Below are 26,251 nucleotides of genomic sequence, written 5' to 3'. Positions count from 1 at the left end.
GGCTGGCTCAGCGCTCCGTCCGCTGGAGGCTGCGAGCTGCCCCGGCCCAAGTATTTAATGTCAGTGGCTGGAATGTGCTTAACACAACATTTTACAAGGGAACATTAGTCAGGCATCCGCACTGACAGAGCGGGTCAGCGATAAGGAGCCGGCTGCGCATGGGTGAGGGCTCTTGTTTCAGGCAAAGGAGGGCAAGGCTTGCAGGGAGGGTGGCTGGGGTAAGCTGAATGCGGGGGCAAAATGAGCCACGAAGTCCTGTTCTAGGGCGAGCTGCCCTGATGAGCATCACACAGTGGCGACAGTGCCACGCTGGAAGTGTGGTCCAGCTTCCCACACTCCCCCAGCCACAGCATGTGCTGCCTCAGAGTCCTCCCAAAGCTGCTGCAAGCTGGGATTTGGGGAAACCTGTCCAAAAGCCATTCCCTGCCACATGCCTTTGTTTGCAGGAGCACCGACTACAGGTATTAGGTACAGGTGAGAGCTTTCTGGTATCACAGCTCAGGTTTTGCTCCCTTGCAGCAGGGTCCCTCCAGCAGCCACTTCCACCTGAGCCAGCACAATTAGGCCACTGAAAGGAGCATCCAACCCTAAACAGCAGGAGGGAGATGTGCCGTGGTTTGGAAATTTCCCAGAAATCAGGTTGGTGAAACATTAGTCAGCTTTGCCTGTGACCTGAAAACAGCACTATCTATCCTCCATCTATTCCTAGAGGTATCCCTGTTCATTAGCCTTCTTGGCCCCCAGGCTTAAAAAAATCCCCCAGTGTCATGACTCTTTAATAAGATGTCATCTTCAGCCATGACAAACACGAGCACTCAGTAAATAATAGCCTTGCCATGTAATGTCATGCCTCTCCCATCTGTTGTAGTAATGCCTCTGCCTCTCTCACCTGCCACCCTCTCCCGGCTGCTCCATGGGCAGTGTCCAGGACAAGTCAGCACTTCCCCAGCTGCAGCAGCACTTTGGCCATCCAGCCCCTCTGACAGCTGCAGGGCTTGGTTTTGGGGTAGGCAGGGCTGGACAGGGCAGCCAGATCCTCTGCTGGGGAGGAAATGTGCTGGCACACAGGTGGTGATGCAGGATCCAGAGGGGGAAAAGAGGGGGGTGGGCATGGCCCTCTGACAACCAGATGCTCCAGGAGCTGTAGAGGGGCTTACTCACCTTCTTTCCTTTTTCTTCCTTATTCTCTTATTTGTTCTATTTATATCTTTCTCCATTTCCTTTCCTCTCCTCTCCTCTCTTCCTTCCCCTTTCCCTTCTTCCCTTTCCCCTTCCCACATTCCTCTGCTTCTCCATTTCCCTATTTCTATTTCCTTTCTTTTCCTCACTGCCACAGTCCCAAATCGCTGTGCTTGTTACCTGAAGGTTTGAGCTCAGCCTTTCTCCTTTCACTGAAAACCTATTTCCAAAAAACTCTCCGAGCACATTGCCTAGGGGCATGTGAAAGCACATTGCCTAAGGAGTTAATGGTTGGTACCAATTTAAAAAATTTAAAAAAAAATATTAAAAAAAAAAAAGCATGGACAAATCAAAGCTGTTACAGGGCAGGGAGGTGGGATTTCAAGTCTGCAACATCCTCAGCCTGAAATGAAGGTGGAGACAGACACTGCTTTTATGAGATGCCTTTTTTATCCCTCTCCCTTTTCTGTGAAACATGGGTTACACCAAGTGCTTCAGGGCTAGCAGGACGTGGCAGTGCTGTTTGCCATGAAAACTAATAGGGCCATGCCTGCTTTCATCAGGAGTGTAATCAGAGCCACCAAGTGCAATCAGAGCCACGGATAATGTTTTAAAAGGCACAGCAGCTCCAAGTACAAGCAGGGATTTATTAGTGAAAACGAAACCACACTTGAGCCTTTGCAAGTCTTATTTTAAGAGTCTGGAGGAGAAAGGAGGGGGCTGGCTGGCTGGGTGGCCAGGGAGGCAAGGTGGCCAGAGCTCTGCCACCAAGCAATGGTGACAAACAGCAGTGATTAGGGTTCATTACACTGTTGGGATGGTTTTATTGCTCTGCCACAGGCTGTCTGCACAGCCTTGGTCATGTCACTTAGCCTCAATGTGCTTCAGATCTTAGCCTGCACAGGGGGACAAAAATCACTCCCCACAGCCCTACAGAGAGATTATTCTGCTTTATAACTCAGGATCATTGTCCAGGGACATTTCCAGCCTCTGCAGACCCTTTGGGCCAAGGGGTCCCACAGGATCACACAGGCTCAGGGAGCAGCTCTGGGACCTTCTGCCACTCTGACACTGCAATGGGATGGCACAACCACACACAGCAGGTGAAAACAGGAAGAGAAAGAGAAAAAATGCCCCAGCAGCTGCTCACAGTAAGCAAATGGATGCCCAGATTCCAAGGGTCTTGGTTTCTGCTACAGACCCAAAGTCTATTTGAGGTCATTAGTTTAAAGAGAGACAGAGCAGTGGCCCATCTGGAAGGCTGAAATCCCTGGGTTTTCTGATTCTGATGATACTCAAATACCTCCTCTGTGTTGATGGACAGAGGATGCCTCACTGGTCCTCAGCTGGGCTGGGGGAGGCAGCAAACACAGTGCCATTGGGTTCAGAAAGACCTGAGTACGACCTAAAAGTGTATTTGAAGCCTGAATGTGATGCTGGAGAGAGCATTAGGCATGGTTAGGGTCTGTTTATCCATCCCAAGGGCAGTGTGACTGGTCAGAAGGGGTGAGTTGTGCAGAAGAGATGATTATACATTTATTTATCTCTTTTGAAAGAAGGAAAAGTGAGCAGCTCTGTTTGGGAAAAAAGGCTGTTGGAGAGGCTTCCTTGGCCTCAGATGCCCTTTCCATCTGCACACATAAGAAACCCTTCATAAGGTTCTCATTTCCTCTTTACCTTTTTTATATAGCCCATAATAAGATCACTAATTTTAATGGACTGTATGGATATCAGTAGCAGCGGAATGGCTCCAGCAGAGAAGCTTTAACCCTCTGTTTCAACAGGATCAGAAATGGAGCTTTTGGAGTCTTGCTTGGTTTCAGTGCAGGTGCTGGTAGGGTTTCTGCAGCCACCTCCACCAAAGCCTTCCCTGCACCAGGAGGAGCTTGGGCTCAGGGGCTCAGGTGTCCTGTGTAGTGTTGATGGGAACTCATCCCTCTTCCTCCAGTGCTTATAAAGGAGCAGAAAGAAAATCAGTAGCACCACTACATTGGAAGATGTGGAGAGAACTGGGCTTGTTCTGCCAGAGAAGGCTACAGGGGGGTTATGGAGAACACAGAGTTGGAGTCTTCCTGGAGCTGTGTGGGAGGCAAGTGACAGAAGGCACAGGTAGGGAAATTCTACTTAGATATTAGGAAACTGATTCCTAGTGAGACTAGTGACAAGGGACAGACACATGGAAGGGTGACTTCCCTGGGCTGATCCTCTAGAGAAAAAAAAAAAAAAACCAAATGAGCCTACAAATATGACATCAGAAGGGTATAAGCTGTCTCAGCAGGGAACCACTCAAGATCTGGATCTGTGTTAAAACCCACTTAATGGCTTGGGGGAGAGGTAGGGGAGAGCACAAACCAGCCCAAAGTGTGTCCCTTGCCTAGGACACAGCTCCACTGGGATGTCAGCAGCCTGGCTGGGAGCTCAGCTGGGAAAGGCAGCACACAGGAGCTGGTGGAGCCCTGACACCAGGCAGAGGAAAGCAGAGCCAGGCAGCAAGGATGCACAGAGCACGTGTCAGAGGGTCTGGGCTGGTTCCTGACAGCTCCTTTCTCCCAGAGCTCCTGGACAGGAGACAAAATGTGATTTCTTGCTCCTTCCACTCAAAGGCAGCTGTGAAAGTCTGATTTATACTGAACACTCTGGAAAAGAAAAAACCTTGGCTGTGGAATCAAGTTCAGCTCCCAGCCAGGAAAGCCTTATATGGGATCAACACGTTTTAACCATGCAAATCAAATTTGAGTCCAAACAGAGCCCTATTTCATGAGTTCTGCCTATCCCTTCTTTGCTTCTACGGGACCAGGCTACCTCCTGACTGAACAAGTCCTCACATATATTCTCAATGGCAGAGACAGTCTGGGATGTTGCAGACAACTTATTTTCCTTCTTTTTCCTTTTCATTTTCCTTCTTTTCTATCTTCTCTTATCTTCTCTCTTCTCTTCTCTTCTCTTCTCTTCTCTTCTCTTCTCTTCTCTTCTCTTCTCTTCCTTTTCTTCTCCTCTTCTCCTCCTCTTCTCCTCTTCTTCTCTTCTCCTCTTCTTCTCTTCTCTTCTTTCTCTTTTCTCTCTTCTCCTTGACTCTCCAAGGCACAGTCAAACATGTCACAGTTCTGTCTTTCACAGAGATGCATCCCAGCTGCCAGGTGTGAGTCTGTCACCAAAAGCCACGGCTGAGTGTGGCCTCATGCTGTGTGACCCCAGACAGTGCTGAGGAGTGCTCAGGGCACTGGGGAGAAGGACTTGCTTCGCTCAGTGGCCAGCAATGAAAGGGATTTTTTTTATCCATGACCTTTTTTTTTCCCAAGCTGTTGCAGCAGACCAAAGGCCACTGTATTCTCTTTTCTCCCAGATCCACCATCTCCTGGATGCCCCTGAAAATGGGTTGTGGGAGCCACTTTTGGATGTTCTTTGGGTGTCTGCAACCACATCAATATCAAATCCTCACCCTGTCCTTATACAAATGAGGTTAATTCAGCAGTACTGATGCACCATGGGGAAGTAAAACCTCCTATCCAGATCTGCTCACAGAGGGTCAGTCCAAGGGGCTTCAGAGATCCAGAACATGCTGTCTAAGATGGGACCATTTCTGAAACTTGTGCCCACCAGTCTGTCTTACAAGGCAGGTAGAACAGAGCCTGAAAATATCCCTGATGTACCTGGACATTCACCCAAAGTTCACAGTGGCAGAAGGAGAGGCAATGAATGGAATTTGCAGATGGGAAAGCTTTGATTAGCTATTAGGGGGAAAATTCATCTGGGGACCGTAGAGGTGGAGGAACCTCCAAAAACATAGAAAATTGGGCTGAACAAAGCTCTGTACAACCTGATCTAAGTTGGCTCTGCTTTAAGGGCTCTTGGGCCAGAGACCCTCAGATATTCCTTCCAAACTAAATGATCCTGTGATACATCCACAGCACTACCCAAGATGCATCCTCTAAAGGCCAATAAGCCTATCTGGGCTTCTGCTTCTAGATCAGCAGGATCCTAATTTTCCCTTATGATTTAATCCCTTAATTCATTTGCCATAATCCTGTAGTATGTGGCTGGAGGAAAAGAAAACAATACAGCAAAGCAAACAGAGAAATGCAACCAAAGCCCCCAAGAATAGTATATTACTCCTCTTCTTTCCTGTTTGCCTTCCTGTCATTCTGCTTCCATGAAAATTTTGTGGGATTTCATCCAGAGCTCCAGTGTCTCCCCTCCAGCAGTGGCTGGGGAGAAGATTTCATCTTAGAAAGAAAATACCAGAAAGAGTAAGCACAGAATGATCCTCTCCCTGTTGCACCCTGCCAACCACTGGCAGCTGAAGCTTCAAGGACATCTGAAGCTAAAGGCCACATCCAAATTCGAGCCCTCAGTAGTTACTGTCTGAGAAGCTGCCAGCAGAGTGAAAGCCACAGCAGGGAGAGTTTTACAGGGTGCCCCAGGGAAAAGTATTTCCTCTTCTTCATGTGAAATAGCCTGCCTGGTCCTTCCATTGGGCACATCCCTGTGCCGTGTCCCCCTTGTTCCAAGCACAGCTTTTGAGGTGAAAATTGGAAAGGAACCCACCAGCATCCCTTGTAAATCTGCTAATTGGTGCCAGCATTGCATCCCACCCACAGGCACTGAGCTCAAGCGTCTCATCCCTCTTCTCCCTTTTTTCTCCTGTGCCTTTAATCCTGCAGTGATCTCAGCAAAGCTGTCTCAGGGGTAGAACACAAACCCCTTTCCCTTCACAAGCACATTGGGATGCTTCTCAGCAGTGCTGTGACTCAGCCCCAGGCATTGTTCACCCAGAGAAGTGCCATGTGCCTTTGCAGGGTGCGTTCAGGTTGAAGGGCCCTTTGCAGACAATTTATGCACCAAGGCAGAAGAGGAGCTGTTTACACTTTGCTCTCCCGTTGTGCTGCCAAGGGAGACCTCCCCACATGCACACACACACCTGCACACATGCACACACACACACATCTGCACACCAGAGCACACACAGCACAGAACCCGCAGCAGGAAGAGCTGGAGCAAGAGATCTGATGCTGTTTAAAACCACCCCACCACTTGCTCTCAAGGATGCTACCCTGGGGGTGTTGAGCACCCTGGCCCTGGGTGCTGAGAGGCAGGACATGAATGCTGGGCACATACAGTGCTCACAGGCAAGAGAGTTCTTCCAGCTTACACAGGGGTGGAACAATAAGGGATGCTCCAGTCAAGGACATGGTTCAACTCCATTTACGTACTCACAGGCACATATTCTGACAAGGTGAGGGCAGCTTTATGCCAGATCTTTCCTCCTTCTTTTTCTCCTTTTCTAGACTCCTTCCTTTTGATAGCCCCCACTCTTCTACTTCCCCCCATGCAGCACAAGGGCATTGATGCCACCTCAGCAAAGGTCATCTGAAATGGGTTACCTGAGGAGCTGGATGTGTGTGACCATACTCTTTGTTTCTGAGTGAGCTGAAATGCAGTTTTGTGGAGGAAAATAAAATACACACATACTCACTGCTATAGCCCACTAGTGAAGCACGTGGTGGTGGTAGGAATCTTCCTCCGTGGTGTTTATGGGTGCTCAAAGTTCATGCAGGAGGCATGAGCTGCAAGAGGAGAGGAGAGAGAGAGGATGCCTCTCCTGACCCCACATTGACACGTGGGGCTGGCTTAGAAAATATGTCAGTGGAGTTTGGAAGAGAAGCAGAAATATGTATTTCCCCAATAATCTGAAAACTTCAATAAATGTTTTCCCTCAGTAGGATGTAACTGAGGAATCTGGGGACCGTGGCTGGAGCCAGCCAACTGAGAGGAGAAGGAGAAAAGCCAGTCCAAGTGCAACAACTGCCAGTACAATAAAAGAGATCTGATGGGGTTCAAGTGTGGGAGAGAGTTTTTGTCTCTTCAGTGTTGTTCCTTGATTAATATTTACATATCAGAACCAGTTAGCACACCTCCAGATCATGCACGGGATCTTTTTCTCCTTACTTGGGCAACAGAACGTGTAGGCAGGACAATACTGCAAACAAAGATGTGTGCCAAGCCCACCAAACTGAAGGGAAGGAATAAAAATATCAGTTATTTAAAACACCTGTATTAACAGAGGGGCTCACCTCTCCCCTGCATTATTGCTCTGCTGACATTGCAGAGACAGATGAAAAACCTCATTGGAGCATCAGGCTGGCCCCAGCCCCCAGGGGAAGGAGGGGCTTTGCTCCCTCGCCACCTTGGACCACCCCTTGGCACCTACACCAGGACCCACCAGCACCTCTCTCTGCCACAGCAAGGTTCTGGGGAGCCTGACACAGGTGCAGGAAGGGCTGGTTGAAATTCCTACCCCTTTCCTGCTATGAAGAAATAGTTTTGTTTTGAATTGGAAGTGAGACAAGGTGAGTGCAGTGTCATGGTACATGGCTCTGGTACCTGCTTCTCTCCTGGTGCTGAGCCACATCTCCACATGGTTTGCAGCACCTCCCGGGTACAGTGACAGAGGATAGCCACAAAGGGGCAGGATCCAGACGAGCTAACTTTATGCCAGCACGGCTGTAGCTCTTTCCACTTTCCAAATCCCTTTCCCCACTGTTCCTCCCTGCCTCCCTTTTTCAAATACGTTCAAAAGATTTCATCCCAAAGATTCCTAGTTTGGGGCTGAGCAGTGTCCCCAGCGTGTGTGCTTTGTAAAAGGGCTGGAGGGATGCAGAATAGCAAAGGACTGGTGCCACCCAGCCCCTTCCTTTTGGCTTTGTACCAGAAGACCAAATCCTGAATAGTGGAGTCAGGTCCTGCCTGGGGGACGTCCATTTCCCAGGGAATTACAGCGAAGTGATCTGGGTGCTGGAGGGATATGCAGGGCCCTTGGGAAGATAATGAAAGCCAAAAGGTCTTATCAACTTCTTGGAAGGCAGAGTCAAGCCCTTCAAATGAAAGCTCTTGAAGGAGAGGAGAGGATCTTCCTTCAAGTGTCAGGCACTTTAAGCAGTTTATAAACACTGATGTCCTCCTTCCGCCACACTCAGTCACACAGCAGCAGCTCTATCCACAGCCCTGGACCTGGAGCTGATGGAGCTGAGCAACAGAGCCTGCCTTGGCCAGGGGAAGGCAGGATCTACCTCAGGTATGGGTGTATTTTTGGAGGCAACTTCAGCTGCCATTGCTTGGTTCAGCCCTCTCAGGTTTGAGCTACTTTTTTTCCCTTAGCCAAACCAACAAGGGGTTAAACCAGTCTCACCTTTCAGGGAGCAGAAGGCTAGAAAGGGAGCAAGATCCAGCCTCTTCCTCTCCCCTACCCTTTTTCTCTCCTGCACACCCTGCCTGCTGAGACCACTGTCCTGCTTCAGAGACCCTCAGGCACCCCGGGGATAAGCTGAGCTGTGAACCCTAATGGCAGGAAAAGGGTCAGTGGTGTCAGCCATTCCAGGGGCTCCCCAGTGCATCCATGCTGAGGACCCAACAAGCAGAGAGGGGATCAGTAGCCTCACACCCCTCAGTGGGTCCTCTCTTTAGGTGCCCACTGCCCATGGCTTCATCACCCACCCTTGCTCTGCTGAGTGGGGTCCTCGGGGACACACAGATGGATGCAGCCCTCACAGACCTGTTCCCCCAGCACAGTCAGACTAACCAGCTCTGCTGTGACACACTCAAACCTGTGGGAAGGGGGCTGGGGCTTCCCAGGGTGGGTGGTGAATCCCCAGGGACCGAGGGGTGAGTTAGAGCCGTCTTGCCTTAGCTGGGAACAAGAGGATTTTAGCAGCACATTATCTGCTGCTGCTGAGCTCACAGCTAGAAAGGTCTGTGTTCAGAAGAAGACTAAATAGAAGCTCCTAGGGCTGTTTGTCTCACAGATTGGGAAGAGAGGATGAGCACAGGCGTTTTTCTGAGCAGTCCCAATGCCCCTGATGTCCCATTGGAGCCCCTGGAAGGAGGTGGGTTTGTTTGCTCCTGGTTGCAGTGCATAGCCAGACTGCAGTCGCTGCCCTGCGAGGGAAAGGGAACTGAGCCCTCAGCCTTTCTCATCCTTCCCAGCTCCTGCCACCTGTGAAGAGCAGGGGATGATGTGAGGAAGAATAAAATCAGTCGAGTTCTCTTTGGTGTTGCTGGTTTCCATTGGGATCCCAGCTCTGGGATTCATCTGGATCGACCTCCAGTTTAAGGTCGAGGGAGGACTGCCGACTGCCCCAAAAGCTGTGCGAGGTTTTAGGGGTTGCTGGGTTAATACCTCTATCAATGGGAAAAAAACGGAGCACCCCGAGATGGAGATTTGAGTTTCTGCAAGGGCAGACAAATCCCCCGAATTTGGGGCTGAGTTCAGCAGAGACCCGCAAAACTGCCCGGGATTGGCTGTATGGCTGTGTGCCCGGGAGAGGGGCGGGAGGGTGACAACGGGAAAAGGGTGAGATGGGAGGAATGGGTTTGCCAGCGGTGTCTCCCCGATGGACCCCCGACCAGCCCACGGCGCGCTGGTTCCTGCCTCTGCCCCCGGCTTCCTCTTAACGAGGTTTCCAGCTCGGCCGAACCCCCGCGTTGCTCTCAGGACCGTCCGAGACTGAGCAGGGCTGGAAGGAGGGGGAGAGGGAATCTCAGACCCCATGCCCCTCTTTCTCCTTGTCTGTATCATCGAGGATCGGACGGGAGCAAACAAACGCCAAAGCGAGGCAAAATTGGGGAGGGACTGCAGAATGGATCTAATTCATGGAAAGATTGGGGGGGAGGGAGAATTTAAAGTTCCAACGGCCCCTTTTGAAAAGGGGAGGCTCAGGGTTGCTGTCGGCGGTGGTCCCTGCACCCTGTGCAGGAGTTTGTTATGGAAAGTCTGCAAAAGTCATTAGGACTTTTGTGCTGGGGCACTAGAAAAGCAACGCAGTCACCACTCACTTTTCTAAATAAACATTAGTCTTAAAAAGTTTGCACTGCTGACCCACACAGCTCTGATTACTTGTAATTCTCTGAACCATATTTTAAGGCTTCAACTTTTTTTTTTTTTTCTTGCGGGGAAGGTGCGGATTTTGTTCGTTCCTCCCTGCAGCCGTGCCACAGATGTGTCCACGGTGCTGTGACCTTCGGGAGAGGCGGACCCCAGTGGAGGCTCCTTTCCCAGCCCCCAGACAGGTCTTTATTCCCCAGCCCCGAGGCCACAGCTCTTCTACATGTTGATCTGCCTCCACGGTACTCTGGAGAAGCTTTTTCTTCCTTTCTTCTGTTTTTGTTTTTTGGTTTTGGTTTTTGGTTTTGGTTTGGGTTTTTTGTTGGTATTTTTTTTCTGGAGCTGGAACTGCATTCTCCATCCCGCTGCAAAGATGCTGTTTCCTTCTTCGGGCTTCCCGGCAGGGCAGAAGTGTGAGGGCTGCGGCCCCATCCCCACCAAGCTGTGTCCTCAAAGAGCCCTGGGACCCTTTCTCCAACCCCCACCCCCAAAGAGCTACATCACCGCCGCGCCGCGGAGGCAGCTGCACCGAGATATCATCAGTATAATTGGAAGGGTCACATGTTAAACCCTCGCTGTTGTTCGCGGTAATGTAGCTGTGTCCCTCGGTTGCACATTTACCGATTTCTCTCAAACCAACCATTGTCACAAGGTTCACTCCAGGAGGAGTGATCCAATGGGTTGCCACGGCAACTATAATGACATTAAAATAGAGGCTGCGGCAGCCACCCACCCACACCCCCCACCACCACCGATCCTCTACCCCCACCCCTCGCCCCCTTACTCCTAGACGCAGTCCTCCCTCCCTACCTTTACCTCCTTAAAAACCGGCAGCAGCCCGGCCAAACCCCACACTTTTCCCGTCGGGACAGCCCGGAAAATAACACCAGTACCCAGATAGAAACAAAGTGTGTGCTCGAAGGGGGGGTGGTGGTGGTGGTGGTTTATTTAAACCTTCTCTGGGAAAGCGGCGGAGGGAAAACAACCGCAGGGCAGCGGGAGCAGCGCGGGGCCACCCTCCGCTCCCGCGGAAGATGAAATTGACCAAATCTGGTCAGTTTCGAGGAGCGGAGGGCAGCGCTCACCCTCCCTCGGGGAAGAGGTGGAGGAGGCCTTGGGCTGGAAGGGGGAAAGAGCAAGAGTCGATCCCTGCCTCCAGTGCTCAATGGGAGAAGGGAAAATGGTACAAACCTGGGGATTATAAAGCCCCCACAGAAGCACCTGCGGGTGCGGGTCAGGAGGTGAGACCCTCTGCCTCGGCCCGGCCCCGCTCTGGAAATCCACTTTTCGCCATTTGGTTTTGGGGGAAACGTTCGTTTCCGATCGATTTTATTTGTTTGGTTTGGTTTTTTTGTTTGTTTGTTTTTTCACATCGACGCTGCTACGCGGCTTTCCTTCATTTTTATTTTTCCCCTCAAATTTTGAGGCGAGAAAAGATATTTTTAAAAGGACTCGTGTTTCTTATTATTACAAGACACTCTTGCTTCTCAATGGGTATTTCACATCTGTTCCGTCCCGGGCACATAAAAAAGAAAAAAAAAAAAAAAAAAAAAAAAAAAAAAAAAAAAAACAAAAACGCGCGATCAAGATATACTGTGAGGCAAAATCTGGGAATATCTGGGAATATTCCCGTATGTGTATTTTCCATATGGGAGAAACTATTGCCCGTGCTTCGCGGCCGGCAGCCGACAGCAACGCCTGAAATCGGGCTCTCCCGGATTTCAGACACCCTTTCCCGAGTATTTTTCCCGATCCCTGAGAGGGGCCGTGAAACGAGTACTTTCTATCAATTAATTTTTTTTTTTTTTTTTTTTTTTTTTTTTTATCCCACGGGAGTCTTTGAGCAAGAGTTTACCAGGCAAGGATGGAGAGGAAAGACGAAACACTTCAAAGCTGTGGTTTAACTTCCTGCACCAGAATCTGCCCGACACCTGCCTACGGTTGTCGTAAATCCCCCTCCGGGGCAGACCCCGGAGCGTGCCCGCGGCTGGCAGCTCCAGGGGAAAAAAAGAAAAAAAAGAAATGGGAAGGGGGAGTTGAGGTTCGGAGCAATTCGAACCGGAGCCGCCTGCAGCCAGTTCACACTCGGTTTGCGGCAGCTAAGGCGCTTCCTCCAGCCGGCCCCGACGGCGGAGCTGGCAGCACCGAATCCGATACCCGCACCACGCCGAGTTATTCGGGGGGTCTACGGGTGGGGAAGGGGCTGCGACGGGCTGCCAGACCGGGGGGTGCAAGGTCTGGGGAGCACCGCTTGGCTCCGGGTCTCCCTGAGGGGCTACACGACCCTCCGCAGCTGCAACAGAGGTGCTGCCCCCGGCAAAGGGGGAGCACCCCATTCCTAATCCCACCCACCTCTCAGCAAAGATAGGGAGGGGAGGATCCCCCCGCAGCCTGGACACGGGCTCTTCACCTCTGGTTGCAGCTGCAGAATGCACTTGGGCTGCTGGGGGGACACCCGGGGTGGGCTGTTCCCCGAGGAGACCCAAGGGTGCGGTGCCCCCTCAGGAACTGAGGCGGGGAAGAGCGGCCGGGATGTGAAGAAGGACGGGCTGGAGAGGCAAGTGAGAACGGAGAGGCGGCCACGGGTGGGTGTCCCCTCCCGCAGGGCTGAGGAGGGGTCCCAGTCCTCAGCCGTAACTCCAGATCCCTAGGGCAGAGCGAAGGGCGGGGGAGTGTGGGACCCTCCGCTGTGCGGTGGGAGGTAAGCCCCGCGGAGAGGGCAGTCTGTGGGGATGTGGCCAGGGCTCAGCCCGCCGCAGCTCCCGGGAGACCAGAAATGCCCTTTTTGAGCTCAAGAGCCGACAGAAACGTCCCTCTGAAGTGATCCTCTTGGCAGGGGCTTATTGAAAGAGATAGACAGAACAAGAGCACGCCCGGGAGGAGATGGGAGCCTTGTGGGGCAGGGGAGAAAATGAAATTAAAACCGAATTAAAGAGAAGAGAATGACAGCGAAAGGTGGGAAAACGAAATTATCCTCCTTGTGAAATGTGTCGGGCATCTCCGGAGCAACTGCAGAAGGGAGGCCTTTCCACCAGGGTGGATAAATTTACTCGTGTCCCACATGACCGAGGGTGGGGGACTCGGGAAGAAGGGAGGGGGTGGGGGAGAGGGAAGAAAGGTCATGGGACTGGGATTTGGGTTGTAAGTCACAGAAGAGACATGGGTTTCAAGCGCCGTGATCAGCGTTAGGTGGCAGCGGCCTCGGTTTTGCAAAAGAAGTAAATTAATAGGAAAAATAAAAAACTTAAAGGAAAAAATAAACTGAAAAAAAAAAAAAAAAAAAAAAAAAAAAAGGAAAGGGCATTTCAGAAATAACTCCGGGAGAATCTCGGGGACTGAGGGGTGGGAAGGAGCGTTTGGGGGGCACATCTCCAGGAGAGTGCCTCATGTTCGTCTAGGTTAGGGGGTTAGCCCTTCACATCCCTCCCAGGTTGTCGAGGTGTGCTCGACGCTGCACCCCGCCTCGCAGGGTGCCCTCCGGTCCGCCCCGGCTCCCAGCCCGCTCTGCCCGCTCCTTTTGTTGCCCTATTTTGCGGCCACGACTGTCCTGGGAAGAGGAGATCCCTGGAGTTCTGTAGGCTAGAGGAGCGGGGGGGTTTGTGGGGGGAGACACAGAACTTCCCCTCCAGCCGCTTCACATCTCCCTCCCCTTACACCTTGACAGGACCTGCCACAGAAGGGGGGAGCTGAGGTCCGAGCCAAGGGTGGGCCGTCTGTCTGGACCCTGACATTTTATGGCCCCATCCCCAGACGGGGGAAGTTTTTCCTTCTCCACTAACTTTGTTTTAATGTAAAGAGACAGCGGCGGCTCCACCGTCCCCAGCCCCTTGGGGTTCGGTCCGCCTCAGCGAGCTGCGGCCGGCAGTGTCCCCAACACGGCTCCACTCCTGTGTCCCTGTCCTTGTCTTCAAGACTGTGCCCCGTGTTTCCCTCTGCCCAATGCTGATGGAAGGGGACACCATAGGGGGCACCCCAGGTAATCTAGTCTGGGTGGGGGGCAAAATTCCCACGGATTTTACAGGAAGTTGGGCTGTAATTAAAGCCTATCGCATGCCCCGCAGATGGCTGTCCTGACTTGGGGGAGGGGAAGAGGGGGAGCAGGGACTCATTCAGGTTACACGGACTTTCCGAGGACTCTACTGACGCCTCCACCAACTCGCCAAAGTGGAATATCTGGGAATTTTTATGAGAGTGAAAGGAATCGCCGGTGTTGGTTTAACCAGTTTCAAAACTCCGGTACTAAACGAAAGACGAATGTAATTTCACTTAAGAGGCGAGTTAAAGCAGGGAAATCGAAATCTGGTCGAAACGGACAGGGACTGACTTGAAAAACGCTTCCCTGCCACCCCGAGACATGGAGCGCGACCCTGCATACACAGAAAAGATCGAGGAGTGGAAGAAAAAACACCAAACACGCAATTAGAAAGACCCAGAGGCACCGACATGAAGCCTTCCCAGTCGGAACCGGCACGCAAACTCATTACACCCATCGGGGCTCCCACCCAGACTCTAAACGGGGAGATCTCTCTCCCTTGCAGTTTTCCGTTCGGGTTTACCGGACCTACTTTGGCACATGGGGTGCTGCACGACTGCAATTCACTCTATATCCATACTGTCCATAGATCTAATTTATCCGGATCCCAGGGGCACGGATGAGGGCAGCCAGGGCGTTCAGGAAGCCTGGCATCTCCCCTTCCCGTGGTCTGTGAACGGGCCTCTCGGTACCGGCTCCCCAGAGGGACCGGACCGGCGTGGTGAGCTCCTTCCCAGGCTGCGGGCGGGGAGGAGCATCCCATTACCGTCCACCTGAGGGGATGATTAGCATTTCAGTGATGAGAAAGGGTCGGAAACGCGCCATCGAATCGTGCCGCCGGTGGTTTTTTCTCCCTGTCCGGAAGGCAACGTCACCTGTTGCTGCCACGGGCTTGAGGCGCCAAATTTCATCTTATTTAATAAAATAATAAAATGCAAACTGGTCTCCGAGCCCGATGAGAGCGGGTACTGGCACAGGGTCGCCCCCAGGTCGGGGTAGCAGCCTCCTGAAGGGAACCCGCCGGTAAGGCCACCGCTGGGCAAGTGACAAGTGGGGGTGCAGGGAATGGTCTCCCCGTCGGGGTGCCGGGCAGCGGGAAATGCCCCCCGAGCTGCCCTGCAGCCCACCAGGGGAACCCCTGAGCCCAAGGGGTCCCGCCGGTGTCTCCTCTGGTTCAAAAGAGGGAAGACCCCCACCCACCGAGAGATTCCCGGGGGTGGACAGAACTGGAAATTTCTTGGAGAGAGAGGGAAAGCGTCCCTCGATGAACCCTGGGCGAAGCGGGTGAGACTGGAGAGACAGACAAGGAGAAAAAGAGGGAGGAAAAAAAGAAAGAGGAGAAGAGGGAGAAGGATTAGAAGAGCAAGAGAGAGAAAAGAGGGAAAGAGATAAAAAATAAAAGAGAGAAAAAGCAAAAGAGAGAGGAAAAGTAAAAGAGAAAAAGGAAAAGAGAAGGAGGAAAAAAGAAAGAGAAAACAAATAAAACCCAAAACACACACACACACAAAAAAAAAAAAAAGGGGGGGGGAGAAAAGGACAGAGGAAGGAGTGAGAAAGGAAAACTAAATCAGAGGAGATGGAAAGAGGAGAAGGGAAAGAGAAAAAGACAAAAAGGGAGAGGAAGGATGGGCAAGGGGAAAAAGAAAGGTTAATGGAAGAGTGAAAGAGAAAAAACAAAGAGAGCAAGAGGAAACGAGAGAGAGAGAAATCAAGAAAGAAAAGGGAAAGAGTGGGAAAATATAAACAAAAAAAAAATTGAAAAGAGAGAACGAGAAAGGAAAGTCGGGGGAAACGAGGAAGACAGGACGAGCAGTGGTCTAGGGAAGGACCAGCCCGTCCCTTTCCTCGCCCGAGAGACACCGTGCAGGGCCCTGACCTACTGCGAACATCTCGATGAGAATTTAAAAAGCACCAACTTAACTGCCAAGGCAATTTTCCTGCGGCTGAGCCTGCTGCAACTGTCTCTACAGCCCTCTCCAGTTTGGAAAATGGGATATAATTTTTTTAAACATAGTTTCTCTGATTTCTACGCCAGAAAAGGAAAGAAACGAAAGCGATACGGGGAGGGAAATAAGATGCTAGAGGGCAGCTATTTTCCGAAGTTACGAAGCAGGAAAATGTTTTCAAGTCGGGCAGTGGGGCACAGGGGGGCTGGGCGTTATTATTAAATCCGAAATCGCTCATGAAAAAGGGAGTTTCTGTGCAGTCACAGAGAAGGACCAAGGCAGCCCCAGAGAAAGGGTCGAGCTATTGGAAAAGATGCTCTTGATGCCTAAAGGTGGTTTCTATAATCCAGGTTGATTTATTTTTGTTCGGGGCTGCGAGGAACTAGAAAGAGAAAACCAAAAAGCTACCGGGGAAAGGAATAAGATCTTGACCTTTCCTAATTTTCCAAATCGGCAGTAATGGAAAGCAGAAGGTGCCAGAGGAGCAGAAAGGAGGTGAGGGCCGAGCGGGTGGTGAAGAGTCGGCTGGACCGGGGTCCCGCAGCCGGCGAGGGAAGAGCCACTGGCTTCCTTCCTCAGGACCCGCGTTGTTTAACACGGGCTTAGTTAAGCGAAAACAGAGAAAGAAATTATCCCCTCCCGCTGCGTTCCCGACGGGGATATTCCAGGACGAGATCGTTTTATCTCGCTTCCAGAAACCCGAAGAGAAATCCCTGTTTTCCTCTTCGCCCGGGATACGCAGATACAGAAGTGTCGCGCAGTAAATACTCAGAGACCACCGCGTTTTTGTTAAAAACTCTTCTTATGACATACGGAAAGAAGACGAGCGGGGGCACATTAAAATAATAATAATAAAAGATCAGTTCCACATATAACTGACCAAAGCCAGGCGGTAAGACCCGCATCCCTCCACCCCCCTCGGAAACAGCCGACGGCGCGAAAGAGAGAAGGGAAAAAACTCCAAACCTACGGGAAAGGATCGGGCCCCGCGGCGGGAGCACAGTCGCCGTCAGCCCGGCTTTGCCAGGGTGCTTAACATTGGCAAAAAAAACCCGACGGAAATCAACACCGAGAACCTGAGGGATTCTCCAAAGTACGAGAGGGAAGGGAAATGCCGGGTCGCCTGTTTGGCCAGGGACTCACAAGCAGCAACTATAACAGCTAATTATTTTCCTTTCAGTGCTCGGTTATTTCTGGTGTCCTCTCCGCCTTCCTTCCCCCCCTTCTTTCCCCCCCCCCCCTCCCCAATAAATAAATAAAACCCTCCTTTAGGCAGCGAAGCGTGAAAAATGATCCTTGCTGAACGCTTAAAAATAATGTCCCGTGAAGATCGGGGCTGCGGAGCCAGCCAGCCCCGTAATTAGGAGCCATTACCCGCCCGGCCTCTCCGAGGCAAGATTTCACGTAAACCCCCACAAGCCGAGCCCAGCCGGGGGTTCCCGACCCCAGAGGAGCCTCCCGAGACCCTTCTCCTACATCCCCCGCCCCGGCGTCAGGGAGGGAGCCGGCTCCCGGTGGTTCTCTGTAGATCCCTGAGAAGGGGAGCATATTTTTAAAAATAGTTTTCAGACTTTTTTTTTTTTTTTTAAGAAAAAGCATATATTTACAGGCGGCGTGAGTTTGACCGGGGCACGGGAAGAGCTCGGGTGCTTGAAGGAAATTTAGGAGATGGAAAAAAAATCCAAAGTTAGAACCGCTTGGGAACCTTCTCCCCAAAATAAACTCAATGGTACCGGCGCTCGCAGGCACGAAAGGACCGAACGCAGCTCGGGTTTTCCTTGGAGGCATACGGCGGCTGCCGGCAAAGGGGGGAAATTCCCCCTTCTCGTAAATCAGTTCAGCTTAAATCCCGGCCGGCGACAGCGGCTTTAAAACCTGCAATGACTCCGCAAGGCGAAATAAGGGGAACGGAGACGGGGAACAGTATCCCAGCCTCAGAACCCCCTGGGCCCCCTCCCGTGAGCGTGGGGGGGAGAGGGTCTCTCCGGGAAAACACCGCTTCCCTGCAGAGAGGACCCCCCTCCGTTCCTCCAAACTCTGAGACCACCAACTTGGAGAACCGCATGCACACAGCGGGGGCTGCAGGGGAGAGACGCTCTCGTTCATCCCCACGGGCACCGCTATTTCTTATCCGCTCCTGGCACCCTTAGCTCATATTCCTTCCGCACTTCGCAAACAGACAAGCCTACCCATTCCACCCCCCAAAAAAAAAAATTAAAATAAAAAAGCTACTTTATATTAAAATATCTCGCCCAGCCACCACCCAGCCTTGCTGCACATCGCTTTCTTCCTTTCGGATCCCTTCTCCTCAAAGAAGGCTCGGTTATTAAAGGAGGCTGAACAAAGATAGCCCCGAGAGCAACTATCAGCGCATTTTAACTTCATCAAAGACTTCGGGAGAGAGGGAGAGGAGGGGTCTGGCACCTTCTAGTAATGAGCTTGTCAGGAACACCCCTGCCAGAGCAATTGAACAATTTGCACACAAGCAAAAGAAAAGGAGCGGGGAGGGAGGGAGGAAGGGGAAATGCTACAAAAGCCCCTTCAATTTCCAACCATGTGCTTGGCAATCTGGAAAATAGATTCATTGGCCTCCTCTTTTCTCCCATGTCGAGTCTTGTAGCCCCTTTTGTAGGAGCTGGACATGAAAGGGAGACAACCAAGTGCCGGACACGAAGATCGCTTTTCAAAAGCAAATGTGTGTGAAGGCGAGATGTGAGACCGCTCGCTGCGGGGAGGCGGCACGTTCAGGAACAACATCAACAAACTGCGCGGAGGTTCGAGGTGGCACAGACAGGGGCAGAAGAGAGGGAAGAACAAAAAAAGGTAGGGGGGGGGATGAGGAGGAGAAAAGAAAGGCCGAACCAGTCCCCCCTCCCCCGGCGCACACCGCCCGGCCCCGGCGGGCCCCTCACAAAGCCCGCTCGCCCGGGGACCGGCTCCGTTCCCCGCTCCCTGCCTCGTACGTCTCAGCTTTTTTCTTTTTCTCCTTCTCCTTCAGCTGGCTGCACGGGCAGAAAGGCCTCGATTCTTTAGATCAGGGTCCCTGCCAATAAATAAACCAAAGAGCCACGTTTGGTCCCTGAAATAAATAAATGGGGGGGCGAGAGGTGGAGGGGTGGTTTGGAGAAGGGAGCTCTTGAAGATGTTTATTTACTTTGTAAGTTGTTGCAAAATTTAGGCAGAGATCAAGTTTCAATCGGTCATTCAAATCCTTCAGGCCCAAGGGGAACGTGTGTGTGGGGGGGAAACCCTCCAACTTATTTTCTCATGTGTCAACTTTTCCAAACAAAATAAAGGAAAGCGGAGGGGGGAAGAGAAGGGATAACCTTTCTCCTGCCCCCCCCCCTCCTTCCTCTCCGTCCCCCTGGAAACAGGCAGAGGATTTTTTTGTTGGTATTCTGGTTAGGTTTTTTTGGGGAGGGGGGAGAACATGACAACAAACACACACCAAAAAGCAAGCAATTAAATGAAAAATACAAAACTAACAAAAAAAAAAAAAAATTCAAAGCGCCCATTCCATTGACGGCCCGTGCACCCTAAGCAGGGACCACCCCTCCGGCCATGGAAGGGGACGGGGGAGTCACTGCCCGCGGCGGTGGGAAGGGAGGCCACGCGGAGTAGCCCCGCGCAGGCTGCGCTCCCAGCCGCGGAGGGGAGGGCTTCAGGCAGCGAAAACTCCGCAACCGGCCGAGTGCCACCATCCCGGGGGTAGGAGTCACTCGCTTCCCCAAGGCCCGAGCGGGACTCTTGGCTCTCAGGGTGACAAAGGACATCGCAAAGAACGAGTGGGATGATTATTAATTTTTTTTTTTTAACCAGGTCACAAACATTTATTAATTTACACCAACGGTGGACAAAATTCTGTTGCCTTTTCCACATCAAATTATTCACAGATTCTCTCAATAAAATAGATATGACGGATGCACAACCAGTGAAGAGTTAACTGGACTCCGCTCATTAGCTCCCGAATGATCTATATACAAATAATTACCAAGACACCAAAAAACCCACGCACGGAGGGGGTGGGAAAACAGGGATTAAAAAAAAAAAAAAAAAAAAAAAAAAAAGGTATGGAAATTGTCCAAACTTCCTGACGGGGGTTTTCTTTTAAACGTGCATTTGAATGTCTCCTTGGGAAAAAAAAAAAAAAAAAAAAAAAAAAAAAAGCAACAAAAAACACACTGCAGTCCTGAGTTCCACTGACTTATCTTCTTCTTAAAAATAAAGAAACCCTAAACAGTGCCTCTTAAAACCAAATCCGAAGCTTCAAAGAAACTAAAACCAAGATCGAGCCATTAAAACATTTTCTTTGAGAAGAGGGGAGAGACGGACACACATGGTAAAACCGCCCGGGAGAGAGATTTGCAGGAAAGAAACCGGGATCGCTGCGACCCGGGGTGGCTGCAATTCCCCTGACCGCTTTCCCAGGCGATTTGGGGGATCCCCGCGGAAAACCCGCACCTCTCAAAGGAAACATTTCTGACACTAAGACAGCTTCTTTCTTAACATCCCCCTCCTCAGCCCCGCAAGACGTTGCGTGTTCAACCAGCCCAGGTCCCAGCTTCTGTTACGGCCACTTTATAAATATGCTTTGGCGCTGGTGGGACGAAATCGTGTTACTCTTTCTCCCCTCCCACCCTCCCGATTTATTTTTGGTTGGTTTTTTTTAATCTTTTTTCCTTCTTTTTTTCTTTCTTTTTTTTTTTTTTCTATTTTTTTTCCGAGCAAAGAGACACAAACAGATCTGGATGCCACAGAGCCTGGAAATAAAGTAAAAATTAAAAAAAAAAAAAAAAAAAGGAAAAAGAAAAAAGAGAGGAAATTTTTCCTACCTTAAAACACAACAGGAGAAGATGGGGGGGACGGGGAGAGGGAAGGGGAGCAGTTTCGGAGGAGAGGGGGAGAGCTGGGAAGGGGCCGTTTGCTTCGCGACTCTCCCCCCCCCCCTTTCCTCCCATCCCCATCCCCCTCCTCCCCAGCACACTTTAAAAATGACAGCTGCTCAGAGTTGTGATTTTACTGGAAAAGTTCTGGGTCGGCTGCAGGAGCGGCTCGTGTGCCAGGCTGACCTGGGGCTGTGCCGGGGCCAAGGCGGGGCTGAGCACGGCCAGGACCTGTGCCGGGGGGCCCGCCTGGCCGGCGGGGTAGGGCGCGGCGGGCGCGGCGCTGGGGTTGGTGCTGGGCGGCGGGGGCACGGCCCCCCCGATGATGTTGTCTATGGAAAAAGAAGGCCGGGAGGGGTGGTTGGTGCTGCCGCCGCCGCTGCCGCCGCCGCCGCCGGCGGGCGTCGGGTCCGGCTTCAGGGTCTGGAGGAGGGCGGCGGGCAGGGCGGTGGGGCTCAGCTGGGGATGGTAGAAGGACTTCCTGCAGTTCAGCTCGCCGCCCAGGAAGGAGGGCAGCCCCGAGGCGGCTGAGAAAACGGAGGCGGCGGCGGGAGGCGGCGGAGCCGGTAACGGGCAGTGCGGCGCCGGGAAAGGGAAGGCTCCCGCCGCGCCGCCGCCGCCTCCGCCGGGATGGTGGTGGTGGGGATAGCCCTGGAGCTGCAGGCCGTAGTTGTAGCCGTAAGGTCCGTAGGCGAAGCCAGGCAGGAAGGCGGCGGGGTCAGCGGCCCCGGCCCGCAGCAGCAGCTCGGGGTGCGGCGGGTGCAGCTGCTGTTGCCGCTTGAAGCGCTTCCTCCGACGCAGGAAGCTCCCGTTGTCGAACATGTCGGCGGACTCGGGGTCCAGCGTCCAGTAGTTGCCCTTGCCCGGGTTGCCGGGTTCCCGGGGGATCTTGACGAAGCAGTCGTTGAGTGAGAGGTTGTGGCGGATGCTGTTCTGCCAGGCGGGGAACTTCTCCCGGTAGTAGGGAAAGCGTCCGCTTATGAACTCGCAGATCTCGCTCAGCGTCAGTCGCTTCTTGGGGCTCTGCAGGATGGCCATGGTGATGAGGGCGATGTAGGAGTAGGGCGGTTTCACCAGCGGGTTCTTCCCCCCCGCGCCGCCGCCGCCACCGCCACCCGCCGGCCCCTTCTCCCCAGGCGCGGCGCCGCGGGCACAGGCCGGCTCCGAGCCGCCGGCGGGGGAAAGCCGCTCCGGGGACCCCCCCATGCGCGCCTTGGCGGTCCCGCTCCGCGGCAGGGCCAGCCCCAGCGGATCGCCTCCGTCCTCCTCGTCCTCCTCGTCGTCGTCCTCCTCGTCCTCGCTGTACTTGCCCCCATCCTGGGGCGGGCCCACCACGTCGATATCCGCGTCCTCCACCTCGGAGAGCGGCTCTTCCTCCGGGGAGCGCTCGGACATGATCCCGCAGCCGCCGCCGCCGCTGCTGCTGCCCAAAGTCATTGTTGTGCGGCCGGAGCGGCCGGGGCCGGGCTCCCCCCCCCACCTAGTGGCGGCTCCCGGGATGGGCCCGGGGCCGTGCCGGAGGGCTGCGGCCGCCGATGGGACTCCGCGCCCCGGCGCCGCCGCTCCGCGCCCCGCTCGCCGCGCCGCTGCTGGCGGGGCCGCGGCAGGGCTGCGGGGTGGTGGCTGCGGAGGGAGGGGCGGCGGAGGGGGTGCGGGACGGGGGCGGAGGGACGAGACGCCCGGAGGCTGGGCAGGGAGCTTGAAAGCAGCGATAATAAATAATAGTAATAATGATAATAAAAAGGGGGGGGAGAGAGAAGAAAAAGTGGTGGGGGGCGGGAAAAAAAAGTGGAGAGTGCGGCGGCCGTTCCTTGGCTGGGCTGGGGGGAGGGAGGGGCGGGGGAAAAGGGAGGGGGGAGGGCAGAAGTTGGGAAGGCGGCTCCCCCCTCCCCACCCCTCCCCGAGCTGGGACCCGGTGGAAACGCTCTCACTCTGCGTCTTCTGCCAGCGCTCCCCAGGCCTTTATACGGCCGCCTCGGCATCACGTGCCGCCCGCCGCAGCCCCCCCGGGGCACAGAGTGGGGCTGCCCGGTTTGGCCGGGTCCCCGGGGAACGCGCCCCACTCCCTACCACACCCACCCACCCCCGCTCCCGAGGGGATGCTTTCGAGGAAAAGAGCTACTCTCTCCCTATGCGCACGAATGCCACCGGCTACGCTAGGAGCCGGCTGGTGTGGGAGAGGGAGGAGGTCAGTGCTGGATAACACCCCCTCGTCTCAGACACCCCTCGATGCTGGAGGCTCGCAGAGCCTATTCCTCTGAGATGCGACGTCTGGGGGTCCCTTCGCCCCCCGAGAGCCGCCCACCCACAGGGCAGGGGATGAGCTTCCTCCTTCCAGCTGCCTCGCCGGAGGAAACCCTCTCTCGGCTAGGGCCGAGCCCTCGACCCCCTTGAGGGATCTTGTGAATTTGGGGATCTCCGCTCCCCTTCTTCACGCCCTAATGTCACCGACACAGTACCGATCTCGGAACAACCTGACTGAAAAATCGCCTCTCCCGAGGGCTCCCATGGGCTCGCAGCCGCGGAAGGGATGCTGCCACCCGGCAGGTGCGGGGCAGAAGGCAAGGAGGAAAACTCCGTCAGACCTCCAAGAAAGCTTGAAAGAAAGCAAGAACGAACCAAAGCGAAGGCTGTGTATGTCCACGGGGTGCTGGGACGGCACCGAAGTCCCGCATCCCTGACAGATGAGGCTGACCCGGCCTGGTACCGCTTTCTGAGGTGGCCCACCCACCTCCCAGCCAGGCCCCAGGCGTGCTCCGGGACGAAGAATCTCCTTCGGCCTCAGGATCCCCTGCCCGCCCCTCTTTTGCCATCCCTCCCCCGAGAGGCAGCAACCCCCGACGGCTGTCAGAGAGGAGGCGATGGGCAGCGAACACCCACCTTGCTGCGGCTGCAGCTGAATTGAGAGGATTTTCCTGTAACCAGAGACACCCCAGGTCCCCCTGGAGTCACAGCCGTGTCCCCGCGAGTGGCAGAGCCCCATTGCCCAGCCTGCCGCTACCTCTTCCCAAGGCAAGTCCAGGGTGGCCACCCTGACGTATGGCGGGGGACACGGCCGCGGCTCCAGCCACCCAATACACTCACTCCTCGTGGGTGACTGTCAGCCGGTGTCCCTATCTCTTCCGCGGACACATCACGGGCCACGCTTGCCCGTTTTCTGGTGGTGTGGGTTTGGTTGGTTTTTTTTTGTTTGTTTGTTTTTTTCTTTTGGTTGGTTGATTGGTTGGTTTTTTGGTTTGGTTTGGGTTTTTGTGGGTTTTTGTTTGTTTATTTGTTTTTTTTTTCCCCTTAGAGGATCTGCAAGCACTCATCCGCTTCTCCGGGGGAGGGGATGCCTGGGGAAGGACGAAAGGGATGATTTCCTCCAAGGGGGTGCCAGGGGGCAGATCTCCGCCCCCCCCCCCCCCCGCCCCGCCTCAGGACCGCATTCAGCAGTGTGAGAATCCGCGGTGATGAATTGCCAGTCGCTGCCGTTAACAGGTGCGAGCATTTGGTGATAAAATCTCCAGCACTAATACCGGGGAGCCTGGCCAAACAGCTGCGCGGCCCCGCTTCCAAATGCCGGTCACAATTACTCAGGCCCTAACGACTCGGTGCATCGGCTCGCCGAGCTCGGGGGGGACCCCGAGGAGCGGGCATTAGAAGGCAGGAGGGACGATGTTTCGCCCTCACATCTCTGGTAGAAGCAGCTATTACAGAGCCGGAGCCTCTGCTCTCGGTCGGATTCTCCTCCTTCTCCGCCAACGCTGCGACCGGGGAGGATTTCTCGAAAATATAGGATCAACTGTGCTGAGAGTTTCTCAGGAGTATGGGAAGTCTGTCCAGCGGGCGTGTGTCAGGGCTAGGGGTGCTTTCCTGGGCTCTTTAATTTTCGTACTCCGATGCTGATAACCTGCCTTTGCAACACGTTCGCATACATCTCCCTCTCACATGTGTGTATATTTGTTCAGCTAGATAGAGTTATATTATTTTTCTTCTATATATATTCCTTGTATTTTTAAATATTTTTTTCATATATATATATGTTTTTTAATCTATATAATTAGCTAACTACAAGAGAAATACTTTGGAGACGCCGCATCTTTCCTACCGACTTTCTTTAAACTCTCCGTCCACCAGCCCCGCGGAAAGGCGATGGGAAGAACAAATGAAAGAGAGCGGGGAGGGAAAAGACCCGAGCCGCTTTCCATTTTTATTAAGTAAAATAATAGTTATGCCTCCCCTACATAAACGAAAGTGTCATAAAAAATTCCAAAGCAGCTGCCAGAGATTTCGACCACACACACAACGGGGCGATTGAATTTCCACTTGGTGCATTTCATGGCAACGAGGAACTGCCGGGAGCTGCGCCTTGTGCCTCAGCACGGCAGCGAAGGGGAGCGAAAAGGGGGGAGAGGGAGGGGGGCAGCAAAATGCAATGACACTCTGCCAGCAGCCCAAGGCAATGGGCACTGCCCGGGGGATGCCCTGCCGCCCCCCGTACCCCTCCGTGCCCCCAATTGCCCTGCCTGGAGGTTGGCCCCGCACGGCTCGAAGTGAAACAGATGTGGGTGCCTGCTAACAGGACCCCCCCGCTCGGGCTGCCGGATCTCCCCCTGCCCAGAAGGGAGGGCAGCGGTGGGGGGAGTCCCCGGCAACGAGGAGCTTGAGAGGAACCCTTTGCCTCTAGGCTCATGGACCCCCATGAGCCCGAATATTTGGGGGAGCGGGGAGGGGATGTTGGGCCGTGAAGGGTCAGTCGCAGGCGGCTGTTGCTGTGATGGGGTTGATGCCTTGTCCAGCTCCCGCCAGAACCCCTGCCACCCCTCCAACATCGCGCATCCAGAGCTGCCACAGCTCGAGAAATAACATGTCCCGATCAGCCACCATCGCCACGATTCCTGCCTGTTTCAAGGCAAAATATCCTCCCCGTTACAGTCGGGAACGACCCGAAACGAAACGAGAGTGAAGGAGTCCCGGTCCCTTCAGCCAGCGGCTCCCAGTCGCCGAGCCAGCGTTAGCTCCGGCTTTGCCAGGCGAGATGGGCTGCAGAAAAAATATCAAAACGAGAAAAAGTACCTAAACTACACCCGTCCCGAAACGATTTAGAGAAGGGAAACCCGGGACTGAAGTAAACCAGATGGTGGGACCCCAGGCACGTATACATATACACACACACACGCACACACACACAGACACACACAGACACACGCATGCACACGCACACACGCACACGCACACGCTCCCGGCCGTGCATCCACACGCAGAGCAAGGGGTGAGTTTTATTTGCGGGGTAAGAAATTATGCGGTCTCACGGGATACAAACTCTATCGATCTGTCCGAAAAAATTGCC

General features: G+C 53.5%; 1 protein-coding gene across 1 annotated transcript; it reads right to left on the bottom strand.

The window, feature by feature from the left end:
* Positions 1-21,020: 21,020 nt before the first annotated feature.
* Positions 21,021-22,403, bottom strand: FOXD2 (forkhead box D2). Its single transcript, XM_030455675.1, is given in 3 exon segments — positions 21,021-21,528; positions 21,530-21,567; positions 21,570-22,403. Coding segments are annotated over 3 exon segments (1,332 nt in total). The 5' UTR covers positions 22,357-22,403; the 3' UTR covers position 21,021.
* Positions 22,404-26,251: the final 3,848 nt, after the last annotated feature.

This window comes from Calypte anna, chromosome 8 (assembly GCF_003957555.1).
Source record: "Calypte anna isolate BGI_N300 chromosome 8, bCalAnn1_v1.p, whole genome shotgun sequence".
Lineage (NCBI taxonomy): Eukaryota > Metazoa > Chordata > Aves > Apodiformes > Trochilidae > Calypte > Calypte anna.
This window is presented reverse-complemented; position numbering and strand designations above follow the sequence as displayed.